At 34.9% G+C, this 25397-nt stretch overlaps 1 gene segment (V, D, J or C); it reads right to left on the minus strand.

The window, feature by feature from the left end:
- Nucleotides 1-1780: 1780 nt before the first annotated feature.
- On the minus strand, nt 1781-25397 carry LOC102686008 (immunoglobulin heavy constant mu-like). The segment is given in 9 exon segments: nt 1781-1868; nt 2265-2365; nt 2995-3006; nt 3747-4073; nt 5523-5598; nt 16715-16821; nt 17667-17684; nt 18562-18900; nt 25034-25397. Coding segments are annotated over 9 exon segments (1146 nt in total).

A 25397-nucleotide genomic window follows, 5' to 3' on the forward strand; every position in this document is an offset into this window, starting at 1 on the left:
TTACAAATAACACAATGTTGTCATAAGAGTTTTCTGATTAGAAACTGATTTATCATTGCCCAGTTTCTGTGAATTGACTAGATTATTTTTGTTGACCAGGGCCACTCAAAGCCAGTGCCCTCTCAATCCACTCCACTGAAGTGTTTCGTAACAGTTCTTAATTTCCTATATCAATACACAATACTGTAAGTATCGGTATGAGTACAGTATATAGATCAATACAGTTATAGAAGTGCAGGTTGTGAGGACTAGACCAGGACTAGTGACAGTTGTTGACTGGCCCTGCTACAGCCCCTAGACCGTACCTTCAGAGTCTGTAATAGAGACACACTACTGTCGGAAGAATTTCAGCACTTTGTTTTATCTGGGTGACGGTGTTGTGTTTCAGTAATTGATTAATCAATTTCTTTTTGAGCGCCACTGTTGTGGCAAGAGCGGAGTTCTGTGGCAGCTGTGATCTGTGATTAATCATGTTTCTGTTATAGGTAGTAAACAGAAGACTAGGGATAGCTCACGGACAAAAAAGAAAGGACTGAAAAGTTAGAAGGGCATTTGATACTGAAGGAAGATAAGTTTGTGGGTTTTGAGAGTAATTTTGTTTTTGTAATTAGTAATTTTACCCCCTTCATAATCTACCCTTAATGTTTTAAATCATCACCTCCATTCCGTTTGCTCATTTTTACTGGGAAGTAAGGGTACTTTTCATAATTCTGTACACTCTGTTATACTGTATACTTTGCTGCTAATATTTAATATGTTTTTATAATATATTTTGCAATATAAAAACACAAAACAGATACAATTATTTTGACAGATTTTTTTTTATTTGAAAACCTTTAAAAAACAAAGCTGATTGAAAAGAAACAGATTTCAGCTACATAACACATTTCATTTGAACCTAATCAAATATATGAGACAAATATGAGTCAATGATTTCCACTGACTCATATTTCTATATCATTTCATTGTCCCTGTCATTTCTATATTAGTTCTAACCGTAAAAAATATAATCAAAACAAGCAAGATGAAAGAAATAAGAACTTTCCACTAAGTTATCTGTTCAAAAACAGAGGTTAAAGAAGTGACACTGTTACAAACATAAACAAGCCTCACAAAACATTACTGCTTTGAGTTAAATGAGGGGCACATGGTCTTAAAATACCATATCATGCAGAAGCCTATGCTTAATAACACATTTCACAGCATTGTAACACACGGTGAATGAAAGAGTAAAGGCAAGATGTGATCTTCCAGATTAAATATATTAATGAGAAAAAGAATGTGTGGCTGAAAGAATTTCTCGCTATTCCCTGAGCACTGATGTACTCCCAATTGCTTGAAAGTAATTGTAAAAGCTTGGAGATATGTCTTACGTGTTTGTAACGGGGCTACAATGCTGTGTCTGAAGGTTATATAATCAAGATGCACCATTTACAGTAATTTAGTAAAATCCTTGCTAAAACGTTTTAAAAATCTTCACCAAATCACGTCTTTACAGAAACATTTGGAAGTGTTCCAATATTTTGTGTTAGCTGGGTAGGATCGGGGCTCTGCAAAAAATAGAAAAAAAGAATCCATCTGCTATGTGCAATTTAATTAAATCGGATCATACTGTTATGAAATTTTGTGAATTACAAGTTTTAATTCAATCCAGTCTTTTACACAACTCTGAGTGTCAAAACAGTCATGCAAATTGTGTTTATTGCAGATATCACAAGGATTGTCCTATCAACAATACTCATAATAAAGTTTGGATCAGCTCTGATTTCTCTTTTCAAAGCAACACAGGCAAAGGGGTCCCATTTCAAAAGCTTTTATCTGAATTCTTCCAATCTTGCAGTTTAGGCAAAGGTTTTCTCACATGTAAGCTGTAAGAATGAAAAAAAAAACAGTATCTCAATCTTACTAACATTTTTGTTATACTATATTTGTAGTGCAGAATTATGACATATGACCAAACATATACCGTCTGACTTTTTTCCAACATTTAACAATTACAATGTACATATTAAAATACTGAACTAAACCTGCCACACAGTAATACTTAGCAACACCGTTATCAGACATTGCACTACATATTTTTCATTATACTTCTTTGACTTTCAAACTTCACCCACAGTTCATACTCCAGTCGCCTGGGCCTGATTTAAAAATCCCTGCTGCCCTAAATATCAAATAAAAAAATCAATAGTCGGCGAAGAATTATGTTAAGCTGCAGATTTTTAATGCCATAAAAATATTTTAGTTTTAATTCTGTGCTTTACCTTTAGTTTCCAGACAAGGACTGTGAGGAGAAGTCCGTAGAGAGTGCTCTTGCCGAGGAACAGCAGGTAGGTGAGGCGTGTCGACCTTAAAGTTTCTACAACTAAGCAGAGCAAAGCGTCGGACAACTCATGGCAAACCTGGGCTTGCAGAGAAACTGCCAGATAATGGGGAAACTATCCATTTGTATAGAACTGACAAAATAGTACATCATAGAGAGAATAATAGAATTCTAGTTATTACAGAATAAATGATGAATGTGAGCAGCAGTAGTAAATGTTCTTCTTTTCTTGTGGTTCAAACATTAAATGCAAAATGTTTCTGTCATTTTCAATGGTGTAACAACATCAGATTTCCCAGTTTAATGATTTTTGAATTCCCCTTTTCCCTGTGTCTGTGACATTATACTTCAATATCAAAAACCATGAAACACTTATACTTCTGTCTGGGGAAAACTATAGAATATTAATTCCCTATCAGTAATTTGAGTAGCATGTCTTAACTGAAGTTACTGAAGAATGAATAGGCTGCAAATACAAATAGTAGAAAGTGCATTTGGCTTTGTAATACAATTGGACTATACTGTTCTTTGAGCTTTATTTTTTAATGAGAGGGTGATAATTCACATTTAAAACGATGTAGCAAACAAAGCACCTACAAAAAGTGAAAGGTTAGATAACAGTTGAAAGAACAGCAGAATACAGTCCATCAAATGCAGTATATCGAGCTTACCTGCACCACAACCTGAAAGACAAAAAAAAAGCTATTTTACAAGCTAATTTGAAATCTTAGAAAAGGAAATATCATATAATACTTATCTGCACAGCAGTTATGATAAATAAATAACATCAAGGCATATACTGTATTTATATAAGCTTGGTATTAGCTTGCAAATCATTAGATACTGTATGATGAAAAAAATATTCTCTTTTGTTTTATGCACATTAACTTTTATATTTTGTTTTTTTTTACAGAGCTTTGAAAGCAGGTCTGTTGTTAGGTATGTAGCTACTGGACTGGTCCAGTAATCGAGAAATTGAAATCACCACATACATTATACTGTCAGTGGTCTGTACTGCTTTAATTATTATTATAATAGTAATTCAGAACTCTTGAGAGGAGAAACAGGCTCACCCTGAATATACTGGTAGTAGCCAGTAATGCAGAATGATAGTATCTACTGTAACTCTTCATGACTTCTAAATGGGACTATTTCTTTAAATACTACCTGCAACTGTTTTTTATAGATTGAAAATAACCTAGCTGTAAAAAGTTTTGATGGCATGTGCTTGTGTTTTAAAACAAATTAATGTGTGGAGACAATACAAGCAGAATAAGATCATGGTGTCAAGCTGTTAAAAGTTTGAACGTTTTTGAGTGCGGTTGTAGATTGAAAACTCATTAATTAGATACAAAGCTAAAGTACCACAGCTGTTACTTACACCCATCCCTATCTAAGCCTGTTCCAGCCTAGTGACACCTACCCTCCTTTCCCTTGATGGATATTTCTACTGGGGCACTTTCATTGAAGAAAGTGGTGACACAGGTGAAGTTTTTCTTTGGAGTGAACCACTCGAGCGCGCTGACTCTCAGCCGGCTGGTGATGCTGTACTTTCCCTCTTTGTCCTTGATTGCTGTATCATCTGTCTTAACCCAGTTTGTTCGGTCCTGTCCACTGACTTTCCAAGAAACAGTGATGTGTTCGGGATAGAAACCTGTGATCACACACACTAAGGTGGCTCTTCCTTTGTCTTTGATTTCCTTTTTCGAGGGCTGAAGGATTTTGACAGTGGGCCTAGTGATATTTTTGTCTGAGGGAGAGGAACAGGAGGTTACCTGACAGCCAGTACTGTTTGTTTGACTTACACGTTCTTAATTAATGATTGCACTTGACAGTGAAGATGCGTTTTTTTAAACAAATTGAATGTACCCACTTTCATTGCTGCAATTCTAATGATAGCCCTATAATGAGTATGTTGCAGTTCTTAGTTCAATATTAAATTAAAACATAATGCAATTTATGCTTGAAAAACAGATTTGGAAAAGGTCTACTGACTTTGTCAAACCGCTGCACTGAGACATTTAATCTCATTTCCGAAGTGCTAAACAAATTTAATAGGTTTAAATGAGTTTAGTGACCCACTAAACTCATTTATACAAATGTTGTTGTTACTTTTAAAAAACAGAACTACTACAGTTTTGCTGCTTCAACCCAATTTCTCCACCGTGAACGCAGTTGCCCGTGGCCCAGATATGGGTTGTGTCACACACCTGTTCGCCACCAAAAGTAGCTTTATTGTCACACTGGCAGATCGGTGAATTTCAGCATTTGTGCTGGCATGAAACTAATGTTGCAGTATTTGTTTTGCATTTGTCGTAACTGATAATATTTATCTTTTACTGTGCGTTTTTCTAATTGCGAATGTTTTCTATTTATTTTTAACAAGAAAAAACACACATTGAAGTAGATAAATAACACAATAAATATTAACATCGATACTAGTAGACCGTTATTTTCTTCTAAGGTGATGTTTACTAGCTTATTTGTGTCTTGTCTGTAAAGCACAATAAACTATCGGGCTTGCATATTTACAGTTTTGAACTATACAGTAGTTTATATGAACTTCGTCCTAAATTAGACAGTACCAGTTTTATTTTTCAATCTAAAAAACATTGTTTTCGAACAGCAGCCTGCGGCATTTTCAAAATCTGAATCACTGAGGTACAAAAACAGTTACAGACGATTAGAGAAGTACCACGAACGACAGCAAAACGTTGTTTATCTCATCTGAACAATCCACCACAGACGTGTGCTACCCATGCGCTCTTAAATTATTCTCGACATTTATGAAAACTAGTAGACAGTTCCGTATTTACGGCAGCGTCTTGAATTTATCTCGGGATTTTGTATTATAATAGTAACAGTCATATAAAATCACATTACTTTAACTTGCAGTTTATTTTTATAATCATTGCACTTATGCCTGTTAATGTAAGATCATTTTTATGTACATTTTATAACGATAGAATATTACAGGGTCATATTCTATATTTTTTATATTGTATGCTGCGCTCGGCTTCTGTACTGAATACTGTATTTCAGATCCTCTAAACGTCTTTTCAGTCATACAGTATCGATTTTTCGTTTTACATATTTCTGGGACTTTTTCCGCAAAGGCCTTACATTTTAGCCTGAATATGCGACCTAGTTTTATAAGTAAGAATTTGCAAACAAAACAAATTAAATATATTTGACTCACCTATGACAAACAGTTTTGTGCCATCGCCGAAGAAAACTGGATTGCCAGAGCACAGTGGTCTGAAACTAAACCAAATCTGTACACCCATTTCTGCAAGGCATGCTTATCTACAGGTGTTTATTTTGCAGAATTTGGGGTTTTCATAGATGAAGCAAAACTAACTCAAATGTATTTGTTATAAAGTGTTGAGTCTGTACTGTGAAACAATAAAATGCTGTAAGACGTGAATTTATTGAAAGGTTTTATACAATATAATTTGCAAACAGGTGACGCTTCAGGAGTTTGATTCTTTATAATTATACTCATTTTTTTAACTGAGTAATTAATAAGAAACTGCTTTCAGACAAATAGTGTGTATCTATACATACAGAGATAACATTTTCAGACTTTTTAAAAGCTGGATATCATACCTAGGACTATCAGTTTTGATCCTCTGCCGAAGTGCTGCTCATAGCCAGAGCACAGTTTCACAACTCATGCACAAAACCTCTCCAAATTCTATACCTAATCTCTGTCAAATACGATTATACATGAACAGGCAAAAATGCCTTTTTTTATTTTAAAGACAAAACAAAGCAAGGGAAGTTTATTGATGTAAAAGTGATCGTAAAATATGGTGGTTACTGTAGCCCTAGTCTATTTTTTCGTAAAATGAAATGTAATCAATGGGAATGTTCTTATCCAGTACTGTCAACTTGGTTCCTTCACCAAAGTACAAAGGTGAGGGGCCAGAACACAGTGACACAAGATGTGTTCAAAACCATAGCCTGTGCTATGCACACATATGCACACTGAAGTGTTGGTCCAGGTAAATGCTTTTGGCTCCAATAGTTTCTGAATCAACTCGCCTTCATGTCCTTTACTCTCTGAAGGTCTCAATCTCAGATAATCATTTGAACTTGAAAATCTCAAGAAGTGTTTAAAAAACATTTTTGTGAACAACAGATATTTCAAGACAAACGTAATATTGAAAATACCTTACCCAAAATGATTAACTTGGTTCCAGTACCAAAACTCAAAGGTGTATAACCTGAGCACAGCGATTCATGACATTACCAAAACTATCACAGCTGACTGCCGCTTTGTTTTCTAGCAAGTGGTTAAACTCACTGGGGGCTCTGCAACTGTCATGAGGCCCACAGAAGTCTAACTTGGTAAAGGACTCTCTGCATAAGCATGTATTCATGAACAACATGACCTAATGTTTAACAGGAGGTATGGGGAGGTGATTGCTGGACATACTGTAAGGCTCCTATATATTATATATGGTATAATTGCATAAAGATTACAGTTAATCTTGGAATTTGACAACCAAATCAATCAAGTTAGCGGTATCAGTTCACCAGTTCATAATCTAGGCAACTCATGTCATTTGTTTTAGAAAGATACGTTTTGAAATCTTTAACATGTTGCCACAAACTGCTTTAAGACACTGCACACCATTCATGTGGAGAGCTCAGTGGCAGAGTTCACTTTCTGTCAACATGATTAACCACAACAAAAGATACATTTCTAAGTCACACTTTGGTCAAACAAAGAGTTGTGTCAGATATTGTACCAAGACTCCTGTAAAGTGAGACAAAAAGATATTTAAATTTTGTAATGTTGTAAATTAAATGTTGTAAATTAAAAAAAAAATATTTTGACAGATCTTAGAACTGAGATTTCAGGTACAATAATTTTCAGGTTATATGTGAATAGCTTTAATTTTGTCAATTTTAATAAATAATGTATAAAATAACATTCTGTTAGTGACATGCAGTAAGCTATCATGTTATTGATCTTATTGTCAGAAATTATTTTTAAATAGTTCTGCTTTTGCATAATAAGTCAGTAAAGCAAAAATAAATATTTCCCTACTTGCAAAAACTGAATCAAAATCCCAAGAACAAAAGTGCTGCATGAAAAGATTGTACTTGATGACAATAAATGTTATAAAAGGTGGTAATTATGAAGTGCATTTATGAATGAGATTAAGGTTTTAACAAAAAACTCATAAACTGAACTGAATAGGAGTAGTTTTGACATCCATGTTTAGGAGGGATATACGGCAATCAGTACTGCTGTGGTGTCAAGATACATTGTTGGTGACTTGTTCAGTCACATTCCATTTTCCACTGTTTAATTAATGACCCTACATACTGTAAATCATACTTACAATCACCAAATTATGTTCCTTGTAAGTACAATCTCATGTTTCAGTCTATTATGTGCAAAGTATAAAGCACAGGTGTATGAGCACAGCTTTCAAAATTCCATTTAACATAATGTTTTCAGATAAATACATTGTTAACAACAAGCCACTTCCTTCAATTGTCATTAGTGACAATTTTCCTATTTGTGTCATGTTAAACATATACGTTTTTATTATTGTTAATTTTTGTGCACTGTATGCTAAGCATCAAAAGAAACAAGTAATAGGTTTATTCCATGCTGAAAAGAGAAGAAGGAAAACACAACATTTCAGATGTGGAGCCTTCTTCGAGTATGAAAGGTTCCACAGCCAAAACGTTTTGTTTCCTTTCTTCTCTTTTCATCATGGAATTAACCTATTACTTGTTCCTTTGCAGAATGCAGAATGACAGTGATAAACTGTAACATGGCACAACAACCAAATACAGCCTGTCGATGACAGAGCATGATACTGTATGAGCATTGAAGGGGAGGTCCAGGTGTAATGGTCAAAGCCAGACTGTCTCACTGCTACAAAACTCCACATGTAGTGGTTGATGGCAACCTGACTGTATACTGTTACATTGACCAAGTCCTTGGATCTCAATTGCCCAAGGACACCTAGGTACATTGACGTTGTTAAAAAGAGAGGCACAGGAGCATCCATGGCCATACTGGTACAGGATGCTGGCGATTATAGGAAATTGAAGGAGATCATCTTGGCCTAGGTGGGAGATTAATCATTGATAGCTATAGGGCAGATGCCTTTGCTCAGTGCCTGCTAGATGCCAGATGCTGAGGGCTGTACCCTATAGAACTTATACCAGTTTTATAAAAGTGCTCAAGGGGGTCGTCCTAGAGTAACTTACAAAAGAACTGTCCCTGTCCCTGCCTTAAAACTCTCACTGAGGCTGTTGAACTGGCAGAAAATCATTTATCTTAAAGGGTGGAGAGCTTGTAATTGTCTACCACAGTGGTTCTCTAACTGTGGTACGCATACCACTGATGGTACGCGGAGTGCCCCCAGGTGGTACGCCAGATGACACTGGAAATTTGTTGTGTGCACTGAAAATTTGGGACTTAAAAATTGAATAATTAAAAATTATGTAAATGTTTCTGTGATTTACTTTGGTTTCAGAAAGCTTGATACGGGTTTTTACGGAAGTGCATTGCTGCCAATAAGAAAACAATTCACCCCCTTATCTCGTAATTACGAGATATGTATCTCGTAATTACGAGATAACAATGCTTACGTCAACCTGTTACGTTGTGCACAGAACACATATAGAAGCTACGGTGAACTTGGCAGGCACTTTCGGTTTAACGATTGAGTCCAGCGTTGCGGAATTTGTACAGAATTCGACTGGGGTTTAGTCATAATGAAATCTTGCAATTTTTAGCAAATATGAACAGAATCATTACAAGCATGAGGGCCAGTTTTGTGGGATTTGGAGATCAAAGCAATGATGGTTCCGTTATGAACAGTTCCACGTGCAATCACTTCCACTGCTTAAAACTGTAAGTCTGCACGTAGCGATATAGGTATTGTAACGGACACGGCCAACATTACAGGTTGTGCGAGCTGGTTGCCAGCGTGGTGATGTCACCGCCCTTCCCTGTGAATAGCAGGGACCTTCAGCCGGCTGGTTCCCTGTTGAGTGATGCCAGAGACCCGGGTTTGAGCCCCAGCGTTGGAGGGCTGACCTGAGGCGGGAGCCATGAGGGCACAAACCCATGAGAACCCGAAAGCACTATAGTATTAAAGGAATAAATGAAAGGTTTATTCCATTGTGAAAAGAGAAGAAAAGAAAGACAACATTATGGCTGTGAGGCCTTCTGCCCTCCATCCAAGTGAAAAAAGGGACTTCCACGTTTTTTGAGATGTGCAAGCTACTACCAAAGGACCATCACCAACTTCTCTGCAATCACTGCTCCCTTGTCTGAACGACCCAAAAAAGGGTACTCCAGATACAGTCTAGTAGATGGAGCAGCACTAAATCCGTGTTCCAGACAATGATGACGATGGAGGACCTGCTGTGTTGGAACGCAATCATGTGCTGTCCAGACTTCTCCTTACAGTTTATTTTGCAGGGACTGGGAACAATGCTGTTTCAAAAGATCCGGGGAGTGGAATGACAGGCTGTCTACCTCAACAGGAAGCTCTTTCCTCAGTGCTACAACCCTATCGAAAGTGATTGCCCAGCCATCAAGTGGGAACCACAATACTACATAGCGCGACACCCCTTTACACTCATAACTGATCATGCTCTTCTGAGGTGGCTCCCTGTTGACAGGCGTGAGAAGATTAAATTCTGCAGACCAGGGCTCATGAGGCAGCCAGTATCTGAAAGATAGATTTTGGGACCATCTGAAGACAGACTGTTTCTGTGCCTCATTTTGTCTTTGTAATTATGAACATTTTGTTTCACTACATGAAAGAATAAGAGAGTAATTGTGCTTGTACAACACTGGTGTGCTGTTGATTTTTACCAGTCTGTTACATATTTATTATTGTCAAGAGACCCTGCAAGGCAATTTGATGCTACTTTGGTTTTTGTAGTTTGCTATGGAAGATCTATCACTGTGCCCCCCCGTCCCCACAGCAATACAGTATCATTCAAAAACTCACAAACGTGTCATTTTCTCTGCTGACATCACAGAGATGGCTTGTTTACACAAATCAGGGCATTCCTTCTCTTGAAGATAATGTAATACTCAACACTGACACGCTTTTCCTGTTTACCTGAATGATCTAGTCTGCGTTGGAGGCTTATGTACAATATTTGATAAGAGTCTCCACCTACAACTGTGTGTGTGTGTGGGTGTATGTGTGTGGGCAAAATATTTTACACTCTATGTAGGACATGCATTTTTAGTATTTTTCATAAAAAAACAAATTTCGGAATACCCCTTTGTTAATGATCTTTTTCACTTCCTGATAATCCATTATGATCAGTTCAAATACATCTTGGGAAAATGTATTTGAATTAACTAAATTAACTGTCACAATTAACTAAACATTCTCATAATTTACAAGATGAGCGCATCTGATGTTTGAGGTTTGCTTGCCATTCTGTCTGCCTTAAAAATTAAGAAAGTAGTGTTCATTGAAAATCCACTAAAACCATCAAGTTTGAGTTCTTGAACAAAAACAGTAATTCTAGATTTTGTAGAAGATATTATATTGTATGTTTCCCTGAACATTTGGAGGGTAATTCATGTGTCCTAGCATCCTAACAAAGCAACACATACAGTAAGCGTTTTTGTCTAAGTTTAATCATACCATATCATGTGATGTGGAACAAAGTTTTCTACAGATTCACATGCTCCTATTGGATTTCATTCCAGTTAGGCTCATCATACCTGGCCTCATCATTCATCTTTTTCATTAGTGATGTTATATTTGTATCATTGTGCGTTCATGAATAAGAAAGAATCAATGACCAACAAGAGCAGAGGAATTATCTGACATAATATTTACATTTCCTTTTGTTATTGGAATTATATCCCTGTACTTTGGGCCTGACTCTCTAAAGAGGTCATTATACAGTACTTATTGACCAGTAGAGCTTTAGAGCTCCTTAGATTTACTTACCTTAAGAAGGTGGCTGAAATGTAGTTCTATCTGGGTTCCTGCCTGATGTCCAACATATCCTCATGTTTTTGACTTTGCTCTAAGGTTTTTCCTTATTAACTTTAAATAAACATATGGCAAAATATCCGAGAAAGATTTATCGTCAGTACCAAAAAAATAGAAAAGTTACGTCATGTCGCCCCCTAGTATCATCTAAGAATATTGCAAAATTAGGTAAACCGGTAACTACTCTCATGGGTATAATTATGTAACTTTCACATAATTATTTTTGCATGTTTGTAAAATACACAGAATAATGTGATGTGATTTGTTTACAGCTGCTGAATATACGTATACATATTTATTTCTAGTTTATTTTATAATTTGATCATATGTATGAATCAGAAATGAACTCGTGTTGGGGAAGATTTCTACATAATTAACACATTACGTTTTCCGCAAATGCTTGTTATTGTGTATTTATTATAGTTTACAATACAATATTTTTAATACTTTAACCTTCTTTGTTAATGTTTCTTTTTTGTGTGAAAGAGTGATGCCATATAAGTGATCGCTTGTTCAATTCGTATCAGCAACGGAATTATCTTTTTTGTCTTTGGTGTATCAGTATTGCTTATATTTTCCTTATCAATGAATCACTGCTGGTGAACAGTCTGGGCGATTTCTAGGGGTTGAAGACTAAGTTATATCTGTGAAGATAATAAACTATATTCACTGTTTATGAACAGTACGTTAAATGCATGTCAAAAGAAAAAAAAAGAAGCAATATACGAAGCATTTTCATTTTTTTTGGTGACAGAAAACGAAAACCAGCCATATCCAAGTTTCTTTTGCTGTAAGATAGTTCTGTGTTGCGTCATTCAGAAGACAAAAGACAGAAATAGACCCTATGAAGCCCTTTGTTTCTGTTTCAAGGTCAGAGGTTGCTCCTTACACACCTGCGCTCCCCAGTAACGGTTCTCTGGTTTCTGGCGGTTCTACAATCTCCGGATGTTAAGGTGTAACCGAGTCTCTTTGCGAGTGAAAACTCCGTCATGAGGAAACTATTCACGCGAGCACAATGGTGCGGTTGGAGCTGGCTCTTTGAGAGCACTTTTTGACAAACGCTCCTGCCATAATTAACTGAACACCTGAAAAAATAAACCACCACCACTTGACCACACAACAAAGCTGAAGGAAATAAAAGAAAGAAGAAAAATCACTATAGTCATCTGCAAAAAATAGTTTATTTGAAACAGGCTTACATAATACTACATAGTGCTTATGTTGTTATGTCTTTCATTTTCTAATAATGCTCTGATAAAGGTTTAACACTTGTGTGGATTTTTTCTTAACAGCACCACAAATGACGAATTGTTTATTTGTTGCAAAGTATTAATTATAAAAACAATACATAAAACATCCCTAATGAGACTGATGAAAATGCTTGAAGGCTTACAGGATGGTGAACAAAGTGACTGTTCCACTTGGTCATGTCTGGGCTACCAAAAAAGGGCTTTGACAAGAACAACAAACTTACTCTTTTTCCATATTTTGTGATCATAGAAAATTATGGGGAGTACTTATTTTCCACTGAAAGAAAATCACAAATTTTAGCTGATTACATGCCAACATACAGTAAATGTTGCAAATATAAGAATGATCACATCTGCAAAAACAAATTGCCGATTTCTGTTTGATCCTCCAAGTATTGCTGGTTGTTTCAAAAACTGTTAAAATGCTGCCTCTCTAATAACAAATCTCATAATGGCAGTAAGAAAAAATGTGGTTGATTTCTTCCTTAGTGAACACCTGTGTGAAATACACATTTAGTACATTAGTAATTTTACTTTTATTATCTATAAATCCACCACTATGCTATTAATGTCTTGGACACATTTGACTTATTTTAAAATGCATTTTTTATCCTAATATTTTTAGTCTGTCTTCTCTGTCTCATTGCCATACTGTAAGTCCCATTGTCAGCTTCACATTTGGATTTTACAGTTTCAAAGTATCCTTCAAAGCATACAATATTATGGTCACAGTTCCCTAATAGTTCTTTCATCTCTGGTTGCTTGTTTGTTTTCATTTGAATAAAATGAGAATAATACAATCATTTACTTTTATACAGTAGGTGCTCCTACAAAAGGATGAAAGCAGTTAGCAGTGTTTTTCATTTAAATGGAAGTTTGGGACAAGTTTAAATTCTAATCTCACACTTCCACTTTCCTACACATTCTGTACAGTATAAATATATCTCTTATATGATGACCATGTTTCTGGTGATTCCAATAACAGAATTGTCAGCAAATTGGAAGCTTCTATCTCATGCATTTGGGTTTCTACTGTAACTACCTGGTCTTTGTTTTGTTTTTCCTTTTGGGTTCTTTTTAAGACTTTACCCTCTCAGGTATCTTTCTTTTAGATTTTCTTTAGATTGAAGCATACATCTTTCAAGGTTATTTTAATTAGCAAAGAGTACATTCTAGGGATGAATTTCTTTTAAGGTTTCTTGTTGTAATTGGTGGGATGGGTTATAGAACATCTTAAATTTAAACCAACTGGCTTAACAGCATTTGAACAGAACTGAGTGAAGGGTTTGTTTTGTTATCTTGGTGTTTGGAGGTTTGCAGTGGAACTTCACAGATCTTTCTTATTTTGGTTCATCTTAATCTGTCTTGAAAGTAGTTCAGCAACCTTTTTTCATCTTCAACCCACAGAACACGTGTTTCATGACCTAGTTCTTGAACAACAGTCTACTTTCCACTCACTAATCTCACACAATCTTGATGAAAACAGAGATGGCAAACCACATCCTTTATCTTTTTTGTTCCTTGTATGTTACTGTTTACAAAAATGGTGTTTCAAGAGAAGTGTGAATACAGCATCACACACACATGGTTGTTAAGGCTGAACACATGTTGAATGATGCTGCTGAAAGAATCGGCCTTTGTTGGATCTGTAAACAATATTCTTGAGTTTACAGATGTTTTGGAGAAAAGCTTCCCTTTTCCATTTCTGTTTCTGATTTAATATGAGCTAGGATCTTTTACATGTGATTTGCCCCATCCCAACCTTCAATTCTAAAGTATTTTTGGGGGAGATTGTGGGATCTAGTCTTGCATGGCTTTTGTAGTGTGCCTGCTTAATTATGTTATTAAATTGTCTAAAAATAAGCAGCAGATGATAAGAGTTCTGGACTTGTAACTTCAAGTTTGTAGGTTCAAATCCCAGCTGAGACACTACTGTTGTATTCTTGAGTAAGGTGCTTCACCCTCATTACTACAATAAAATACCTAGCTGTAAATGAATGAACATGTACATATCTTCAAAAAAGGCCAAACGAAGACCATAGATATGCTGAAAAAAATGTTTACTATATAGCTGATAAATAGGTATAGCCTCCTTTCAGAAAATTTTAATTCCTATGTGGGAATTCAATTCTACCGTATCAAGCCTTATGTGACTACATACAAGAAAATTAGAAACATGCAATGAAAATTCACACATTCTTCTCTCAACAGTGTTTTAATGTCAGAAACACAATTTGGAAACTACTAAGGAATATAGATGATTCTGCATCTGTATACAGGTTTGAAAAAAGGATTTTCAAGAGACTTGTGAGAAAGAAAATGATTTTAATTCTCTATATAAAGAGAAGGTACAGAAAGGAAACAGATGGTTTTCACAAATTATATTTAACATTTTTTACAGAGTTAAAACAATGTATAACAACAGCAAATATCACTTCACTTAAGGATTAATCTAGATAATGTTTTCTTTTTGCCTTTCAACTTTCAGACACAGTTGAGTTAATTTTTCCTCTTCGTTTTTATATCCTACACAGGATATAAAATATCAGACAGCTGAAAAAGCGCATTGTAGATATTTGGATAATTATATAATTACAGCACAAAATAATAGAAGCATCAGACAGTACAAAACAACAATAACTGACAAACTTGTCAATATCCAGATTGTAGATTTGGCTTTATAAACAAATACAATATGTATATTGCCTTAATGATAACAGGAGAGGTGCCTTTACATTTACTACAGTTGTATGGTACTACAGTTATGACGGTTTACATTTACTTACAGTTGGATTAGTTTATTTTGAATATTAATTTGATTGTTTGTCAAGTAATGTGCATTGTAACCACTAATAACATATTGCTTCATAAATTCCAAAATAAATGTCTTTATTGACAGAGTTGCAGAAAACAAATACTTTATTTTTAGGATTTATGACAGACACAGAGTTCATATAGGTAAAACACTCATGTGTAATTCAGGGTATTAAAAAATTCTTTAGTGCAGCAGTAATTCACTTATACACTTCTGCATACCTCATTGCAAGTGATACTGTTCCCTTATAATTTTTTGGAACAAAAGGAAACTGAAGTTATACGATTGGTAGAAGGTCATGTTAGTGCCAGTCCCTAATCCTATAGCACATCATGGTTACCAGAATGTAAAGGAAATATCCTTTTATAAGCAAATAGAAGTTTCACATCTCTTCTTATGTGACTGGTTTTACAATCCTTCAGTTGTAATGTTTTCCTGAATTTCTCTGTGGAATAAAAAACAAACAAATGTCATGAAGCCATAAAGTCTCCCTGTACCAAAACTGAGAATTATTTCACAATAAAACATGATTCACTACAGTACCTGTGTCTCACATTACAACCTTTCCTCACCATACTATAGAAAATGATAAACTGACTTAAAGAAAAGTGATTTTCATCAGCATTTCCTTATTTGATCTGTTTTGGTATTCCTTTTTCACTGTATTCCTTGCTGTTGTTGCGTCTATTGATTCTTCTGAACCTGCTTTGTAGATTTTTGATTATATTTCTAAAAGTGGTATCCCTTTTATAATGTTTTAAATACTGTAACATTTCAGTACTGTTTACATCTATGTTCATCAAATATTTTCATATATTTAGAATTTCTATGTAACTCTAAATTATAAAGTAAAAAAAACACATAATCCTCTTTTGTCTACAGCTTGAGACTTCATGCGTGGTGAAGTGGCTAATTAAGCTGAAGAAAACTGGAGATGTGGCAAGAGTTCTGGTACTGGTTCTGTCTGTTCAGTTTCCTAAAGCTCTTTCAATGGTAATTTCTACTCATAGTACACAGGTGTTAAATCCGAGTTTAATCTGCTTATCTCACTGCACAACTTGCCGTTTTCTAAGGAGAATGTCAATGTGTGTACAGTATATTGAATTTCAATATTTATAAACAGCGTAATTTCCACTGAATTTTACTAGGAAATTGATTGAAATAATCCCAGAACTGTATTAGAGCAAATGAACAGGAGACTTAATATGTATTAATTTTTGAGGAAAACAAAATGAAAGAGAGGGTGAATGCTCAATTCTAGTGTATGGAATGTTTTAGTTGAAATCAACAGTCTTTGTTTGTGTGGAAGTCTTACCTTTATTTTCCAGGCTAGAACAGTCACAAACAGCCCATACATGACAGATTTGCCAAGGAAAATGACATAGTATGTGGATACATTTTTTGTGCTTCCCATGTAAGCATCTAAAACAAGATTGATAGAAGAAGTAACAATGAGCTATCAGAGATTAAAACAAAACATCCAAAAAACTCCAAATAGAACGTGATATTAAGAAATCTAAAAGATATTTTGTGGATTTAAATATCCACAGAAAAGTATCAACATATTAAGCAGCTTCAGTGATTCATTTAAAAATACAGTAGATATTTCTAATTATGCAGAGAAACAAATCTAAACATGTATGTGAGGGTAATGATTTGCATGGTAATTAGGTGTTTGTGTAAGGGGTTGTCCATCCACAAATCAAATGCATTCTGGAAGCAGAAGAATTTTCTTGGGTTTAGTCATTTGCTCTATGAGAACTAATGTATCAACAACAGCCTTCGTTGTACTGCCATTGATATGGAGACCTAATAATGACACTCAGAATCTTATGCACCAAATTATCACTAAACCTTAATATCAATTAATTGTGTATTATCTAAAAATGCAAGGTAAAATAAAATGTTAGCCAAGATAATGCAGACTTTGTACATTACAGTGTTAAAAGTAGCTCTATACCATTAAAAGATGCTTTGAGTTATATTTAACCTTGGCTTCGTCCTTAAAGTAATGTGATACCATGCATGTTCATGCAGTCCTGACCAGTTGAGGAGAGAGCAATGCACCTTATACTGTACCCCCGAGCAGCTGGAGAGGCTAGTAATAGGCTTTAAAAATTATAACAAAAACCTTTATTTCTGTTAATTAGGTTTTCTTTGTTAATTGAGGAAGGTCACATGGTCTTTTAGACACTAAATCATGGAATTCATGATTTGTTATTGATGCTTTGTTATTTAGAATAACATGTAATAAAATGTAAACTTACCTGCAGTGAGGCCACAACCTGCAATTCAGAAAAGAGTAAAGTGTATCAGAGACATGTCAATTAATCACTTCTAATTATTAACCCAAAACTCTAAAACATAGGATAAAGAGGGCCGTAAAGAAGGTCTTTAATACTTCATGGAAAGGATTTATTCAAAATACAGTCTGCATTCTGTTTGTTTTGCAAAGTTTTTTTTCTCCAAACAATGAGTAATCCAGATTTTTTTTTTAATATCAACATCAACCATAATATTAATGAAAATAAGTTAAACAGCCTCCTATTTTAAGCTTTATTTGTATTTTAAACCTTTCAGATAAACTATATTCAGAGGTCATGACTCTCTGTGGTCGTTAAAAATCCCAGGGCATTTCTTGTAAAGAGTAGGGGTGTAACCCTGGCGTCCTGGCCAAATTTTCCCATTGGCCCTTATCAATCATGGCCTCCTAATAATCCCCATCTATGAGTTGGCTTTATTACTCTGCTCTGCTCCCCACTAATAGCTGATGTGTGGTGAGCGTTCTGGCGCACTATGGCTGCCGTCACATCATCCAGGTGGGGCTGCACATTGGTGGTGGTGGAGGGGAGTCCCCATTACCTGTAAAGCGCTTTGAGTGGAATGTCTAGAAAAGCGCTATGTAAGTGTAAGAAATTATTATAATTATTAATTATTATATTCAAGTTCATAACTTTTTGGTGCACCTGTAGACGGTGCTGGGCATGGGGGAGAGCTATGAGAGAAAATGACAGTGCTCTTTTCTTGTTTGTTATATTACTGGATTGTTTTGGCCACCCCAAATTAAAAACAGAAGATTTTATTTAAATAATACCATTTGCCATTCTCACACCTGTGCTGTTTACATCCAGCTCAAGTATGTTTCAGTTCTCCTGTACCTACCCTCTCCATTGATCTGCACTTCATTATTCATATAGGCGGACCCATTGTAGAAGGAAGTGATGCAGGTGAATTTTTTCTTGGGGTTAAACCATTCTGTTTCTCCGACTCTCAGCCGGCTGGTGATGCTGTACTTCTTGTCGTTGCCCTTGATTGCTGCATCATCTGTCTTAACCCCTTTTGTTCGGTCCTGTCCATTGACTTTCCAAGAAACACTGATGTGGTCAGGGTAGAAACCAGTGGCCACACACACTAGCGTGGCTTTTTTCTTCTTTTTGATCTCTTCTTTAGAGGGCTTAAGGATTTTGAGGTTCTTGGGTGATGTAACAGGAACACTTGGGTCTGTGAGAAATAAATTTTAGATGAGGGGAGAATAGCAATATATATTTATGTATCAGTGAAAAATTATAACTGACTTCACAATCGGTACCCATTTTGTCACTCAGTAGCAGTTTAAGTTCTTTGCTGCATAGTGTGACTGACTTGTGAAATATGAAATCCATATAATTGTTATTTTGATGTATTATTAAACTATAAAGACATTCCTAATCTCTCTTGCACTGTTAAAATACCTAGGCAATGTTCACTGATTTTTATATCTGCCTTCAGAAGCATTAAATTGGTTGAGAGCATAAAAAAACTTTCAAATATATTATTAATTTCTCCATCGGTTTTATAAAGACTACAATAAAAAATAAAATTATGAATCTGAATACAAACATTATGTTTTTATTATGTTCATATGAAGTTTTTTAAATGATTATAGTTAAATTTATTTTGGACGTGTAGTAGCATTATCTTTTTTTAAAAATCAGTCTATAGGACTAGAGCATGATTGTATCTATAGGGGTGTCATAGCATGATACTTCAAAGACATTATGGGACACCTTTGAAATAGTTTTGCTAAACTATAAAATACAGTTGACATTTTCTAGGTCTAACTGTCTGTCTCAAGAGCTTAATGGAATTTTTGTCACCTACAAACTTTTATAATCCCCATACATTTTGTAGTTAGGAGAACAGTAAATCAACAAAATTAATACTGGAAAATTCAGGTCAAAAGTTCTAGTAATTAATTATTTATGTATTTTGGGTTCTACGTTTTTCGGAACTTAAAAAGTTTAAGTTTAGGCGATGTACCAAACATGCTACTCTTAGTAGCAAATAATGTAATTTGCATAAAGCTTTTCATTTCACTTTTAATTGTTGCTTAAATTTATCTAGTATATTTGACTTTTAATACACTCCATCTGTAACTTTCTTTGTATTGCAGATATGCATTTTCCTGAAAATGCAGTATATTAGTTTACATTAGTTTCATATACAGTATAGCACATTACACAGATATCTATGTATTTATTTTGAACTAAGTAAACCAGTATTGTTGCACCCGGGAAATTGTCAAAGTAATTTTGTACACTTGAGCAAATTTAGGTTTGCCTTCACAAAAAGTGTGAATTATTATGCAACCATTATATTTTAGCTTTTGATTTGATTTTTTATAATTGAGCGACTTTCACCCTAAGAAAGTGTTCATTTTGAGCAATTAAAATTTGATTACATTATTCTCTTTAAAAAATGTTTAGTGCCTATTTCATTCAACAAAATGGGGTATCATTAAAAGGCTTTTTGAAGCGCTGTACATGCCAAATCTGAGTAATACTTCTTTTACTGTAGTTGCTATAGACATTCTTGGTGCTTTCTGAAATTAAGGAGAGAAAAATCATGTTTAGAGAATTAAAGTGCCCTGAAATTGGTTAGGAAAATTATTACAAAACCAAAACATCCAGTTAAATGTTTTTCAAATGATGACCACTGATACAAGTCAGATACTGTCTCAGTCATATATTGGGAAAGCTTTTAGAGGAACTTACTGAGATCAGACAAGAGACCGTATGTCTTTCTTGCTGCAATTCAAAACAATGAGTCCTTATAAAAAGAAGGCATTAGCCTCGCCACCCTATAACAAACACAACTGTTTTTTTAAATTATCACGAGTCAGAAATATTTTTATAAAACCGTACTTGGCTCTAGGTTTATCGAACTCCTGCTCAACTTTTAAGTTAACTCGATCTAGTGAAGTACCATTAGGATATAGGAAACCAATATTTATCGTTTCTATGACATTTTCTTACTTACCTAAAACAGTTAGTTTTGTTCCTGCACCAAAGTACTGAACATCTGCAGAGCACAGCCATTATATAGTGCATAAAAACCTTTGCTCTCCTCTGCAAAGATAGTGCTTCAAATGGCTGTACTAATGGTTATCCTAAGCAGTCACCATTCCTCACCAAGTCAAAATTAATAATTGTTCCTCATATTGCAATCTTTGCTTCACTCCCCAATGTGGGTAGGATCCAGCTCATTTGAAGTATAAACTACTTTCTAAAAGTTGCGTCTGTGTGAGTTAAATACCCAACCTGTTTTACATAACGTATCATACCAGTACTGTTCATTTAAAATTTGATTAAACTCATTATTTTTTCAATGAAAATCTAAGTAGCCCAGCATCTGAGTACACAATCTGTGTATGCAATTTTACCAGCATTGTCTCAAGCCTGTGATTAAAAAACATTCCAAAGCACAGGAATATTCCTGATATAACATAAAATAAGGCCAACCTTTTTAGTAAATTAAAATAATTACATACCCTGCTCGTCAGAGTTTTATCCCAAAATCAACAAATATTTTTTGACTTACAAACTGCACATTGCTAAGACTTGTAATATTATTTTTACTGAACATAAAAGTTTCATTTAGGCAGCCACTGATTACCAGCATTGGTGAAAAAAGACACAACCATGCCTTTGGATGCCATCCAATAACTACTTTATGTTCTGTAATAATACTGTTTAATGTGACTAAGGTCTTAAATGAGAGCAGCCTTAATTTTTTCCAACCATTTGCTAAATGCTTCAGCAATTATGTAGTATTTTGCTTTCTTACCTAGTACAGTTAATTTTGTTCCTCCACCAAAGTGCAGGGGTGAAGTGTTGGAGCACAGCGCTCTACAACTTTTACAAAAATCCCATCTGCAGTTTTGCATACAATTTGAGAATTTATTTTACTGTTTTCTCTACAAGGGAACAGGTTTTCTCTACAGCTATAACTCTGTGGCAAAAGGTTGAAACAATGCTTTAGTTTAATATTTTCTTCAACCACAAAGAAACTACAACATTACAGAGAATGTTGCTTTTTTAGCCCAGATGAAAGATAAACACCTGCACTCAAATAAGTGCACACATTTCATTAGTCAAAAATAAAGAAGGAGGCCTCTTCAGATAAACATGCAATCTTTTCATTGTTTAAGATCTATAAGATAATGATCGGCATACTGATTAGCATTTTTTCATAAAATACCAAATACTAAGAAGTAAAACATCTTTAAAGCCAATCAAACAATATCTAAATTTAAAGTATACAGTATATAAGTTATATACAAACTTTAAAACATCATATATTCAGTGATTCAAGATTTTAATGATTAGTCTGCAAAGGTTCTTATTTTGAACTTTTTGAACATCTGACATCATGTGTTATTTGCATAAACTCATTTATTAAATATTTTCTCCATTTAGAAAGGCTGTTTTTTAAATTCTAAAAACACAAATAAATGTAAGACTACATGTATGGTATGGTTATAAATTTAAGACCATACAATATGTCTATTAAATAGAGGTTACTACAAAATCACAACAAAAAAGTGTAGGTTTTTAAAATTCTAATAATCTGCTGCTTTTATTTTCTATTACAATGTTGCATTATACAGTAAATGCTCTGCTGGTACTTTATGCAATGTGAAAATGTTTATGTCTGCATTAATATAGAAAGAGAACTGGATTTTCATCTTCTGGTTTGTGTCTGATCAAAGACTAATTTGTCAAAATTACTTACAGTCAGCGAATCAACACTAAGAACATTTGTGGTTCTAGTAATGCTATTTACCAAGATTTCATATGGTGTAAATATATAGATTTACATATACTTTACTTACAGTGCATACACAAGAGAGTTAATAATAAATATATGAACAGAATATGTTTTTTATGAGATCCACATTAAACCCATCCCACTGGCCAAAGAGCAGCTAGACTACACTGATGAGCCGTTATAAATGTGAGACAGTTGTCTGTGGCAGTTTGCTTTGATTTCTGCTTTTGAGTTAAGTTTTCTAACATTAAGAGTTAATTAAAATTCATACTGTATGTCACTCATACACAATACTATACACAATACTATACAGTATGTATGTTTATTTAAAATGAACCAAGAAGGATGCTTACTGCTTTTGCCTTTTTACTTACCCAGAACTGTTAGCTTTGTTCCCTCTCCAAAGTACAGAGGGTAGCTGCCAGAGCACAATGCTAATATGCTGTTAGAAAACCGAGGAAGTGCCAGGCTATGCTAAAGCTACAGTACACTTTGAAGCCTATTGCATGAGTGACATTAACTCTCACTACTTATTAATATTTGATCATGTACAGTAGGGGCACCTAATGGAAATGATAATTTTGTGAAGTATTATGTGCATTTAATTCAGACTTTTGTCATACTTATCGCCATCCTGTTTTGTTTCTAATAATACTATATATTGATTTTTTTCATGTCATTTTGTGCCATTTCTGGATGTGATTAACTGTTGAGGCTATCTTTCATATTTTGAACTTGCCTAGATGGTCTTTCCTGGTTTTGCTTTTGAGTTTTATGTAATCCAGCTCTCAGATCGGAACCTGGTTTGTATTATAGATTAAGGATTTAAAATCACTTCTCCTAAAGCTAACAGCACATAATGGTTCCCTGCTTAGAAAATGCATTCTTACCTAGAACTGTGAGTTTGGTCCCTTCTCCAAAGTAAGCAGGTTCAGTATTCACATTGTTAAGCAGCTGCAGAAAAACTGCATTTACTCAGAAAATATAAAAGGATTCTGGGCTGTCTGCCAGAGCACCTTGAGTAGGCCTCAAAATACTTGAAATTAGATTACACTGCAAACACAGGGTTTACCAAAGAGCACAATCAAAATATTAATAAATGTTCCTTACTAGACCTTAATCCTGCATAATTCTATTATTATCACGATGCAGTGTTGACAATACTGTAGCAACTATGCATGCCATTAAACGCAGTACTATAGAAACTGATGTAGCCATGTGCTTTACTTACTTCACAATGTTACATATATTTTAGAGAACCTAAATTATTCAGGATTCCCAGAAGTGCACTTGACGAAGTGCTCCTGAACACTAAAGAGTGGCTCAGAAGGCATCTTACCTAAAACAGTCAGCTTTGTGCCGTTCCCGAAGTACTGTTCTCTGTTAGTACACTCTGTGCTTTACTAGTAGCAAAACCAGCAGCTGCAGGTGCAGAGTTGTGAAATAAGTCTGTGCCTGCTGTTATGCTGACCTAGATACTGTGAGGAGATACAGCCTACACTGGCTACCCAGGGCACAAGGGTGATTCTGTTCAGCACAGTAGGAGCATAGCTTCTCTCTTCTTTTACAAGCATCTAAACCAAATGCATTCATGCCTTTATAGATTAAAAAAAAAAACATGAGATTTGGTTTACCACTAGGCAGTGTCTGGTTTTACCATAAATTCTGTAAATATAAAGCAGTTTTTAAAGCCCTAATCAAACACCACTCTAGTTTAAAATGGATAACCAGCTAAAGTTACACAGTGAACAAAGAGACACCGCTGCTGCAGTTGAAGACTATAAATTTGATCCATCCAACATCTTCCAATCTGTGTATTTTTCTTAAAAAGATATAAAAACAGTTGTGCAGGTATATGTTTTCTAACACAAGGTGATAAAATCTCCATGGTCTTTTAAGTGCCTTTACCATCAAACTATAACCAAAATACAGAGCAAATGAATTTGCATCAGACTAAGCAAATAAGGCACGGTCTTTATATGTAGTTTCTTAGTAGTATAGACCAGAAAGTTATTTATTTTACATTTAAATGTAAAAGATCCTGTTTAGCCAAAAAGGGTTAATTTGACAACTATTTCAGCATTAATTTGCCTTAGAATAGGGATTATTATAACATAGCTGGTATAAGTACTTTAATTAAAAAACAGGTCATGGTTTTAAACAAAAAAGGCACAATTTTAACTTATTTAAAACCAACTCTTTGTGGATTTTTAACTGATTATTTAAACTATACAGTATAACCCGAGTTAATACCTATTTTAGTGTAGTTTTCCAGTAAGCCATTAATCTCACATTTTCTTTGACATCAGATGTACTTCATTGTACCATATTTCCAGCATTGAGAAACTGACACCAACGTCCAGTTACAGTCCTATATAATTCCTGCTTATATCAGCTCCCTGTGTCGTTCCTACAGTGATTTAATTCTCTTGATAACTAATGACATAGGAGAACTCGAAAGAAGAGAAATGCCTGATTCCCGGTTAAACTCCACTGGGAAGGCATTCCTCGCTGTGGATAAGAAGGAATTTTGTTGTTTTCTTACCTAGAACAGTGAGTTTCGTTCCATTCCCGAAATAAGCAGGTTGATTGTTCACATTGCTTAGCAGCTGCAGAAAAACTGCTTTTACTAAGAGACCAGAAATGGGCTTTGGGCTCTCAGCCAGAAAACACTGAACAGGCATTTAGCACCTGCCAATTTACACTACTGCAGTACAGGGGGCATGAACCTCTGTACCAAACCTTAACAGGCCATTTCATTCTGGTGGCACTGAGTCTTTTCTTCTTAAATTGTCATGAACTTAATTAACTTGCATTGTGGAACTTGCCATTGCAGACACCTGTAAGGGTTGGTCTTCACCTTAGATGGATTCCAAAGGAATGCTCAAAAGAATGTCAAAGACCACATG

Source organism: Lepisosteus oculatus, chromosome 8 (assembly GCF_040954835.1).
Source record: "Lepisosteus oculatus isolate fLepOcu1 chromosome 8, fLepOcu1.hap2, whole genome shotgun sequence".
Lineage (NCBI taxonomy): Eukaryota > Metazoa > Chordata > Actinopteri > Semionotiformes > Lepisosteidae > Lepisosteus > Lepisosteus oculatus.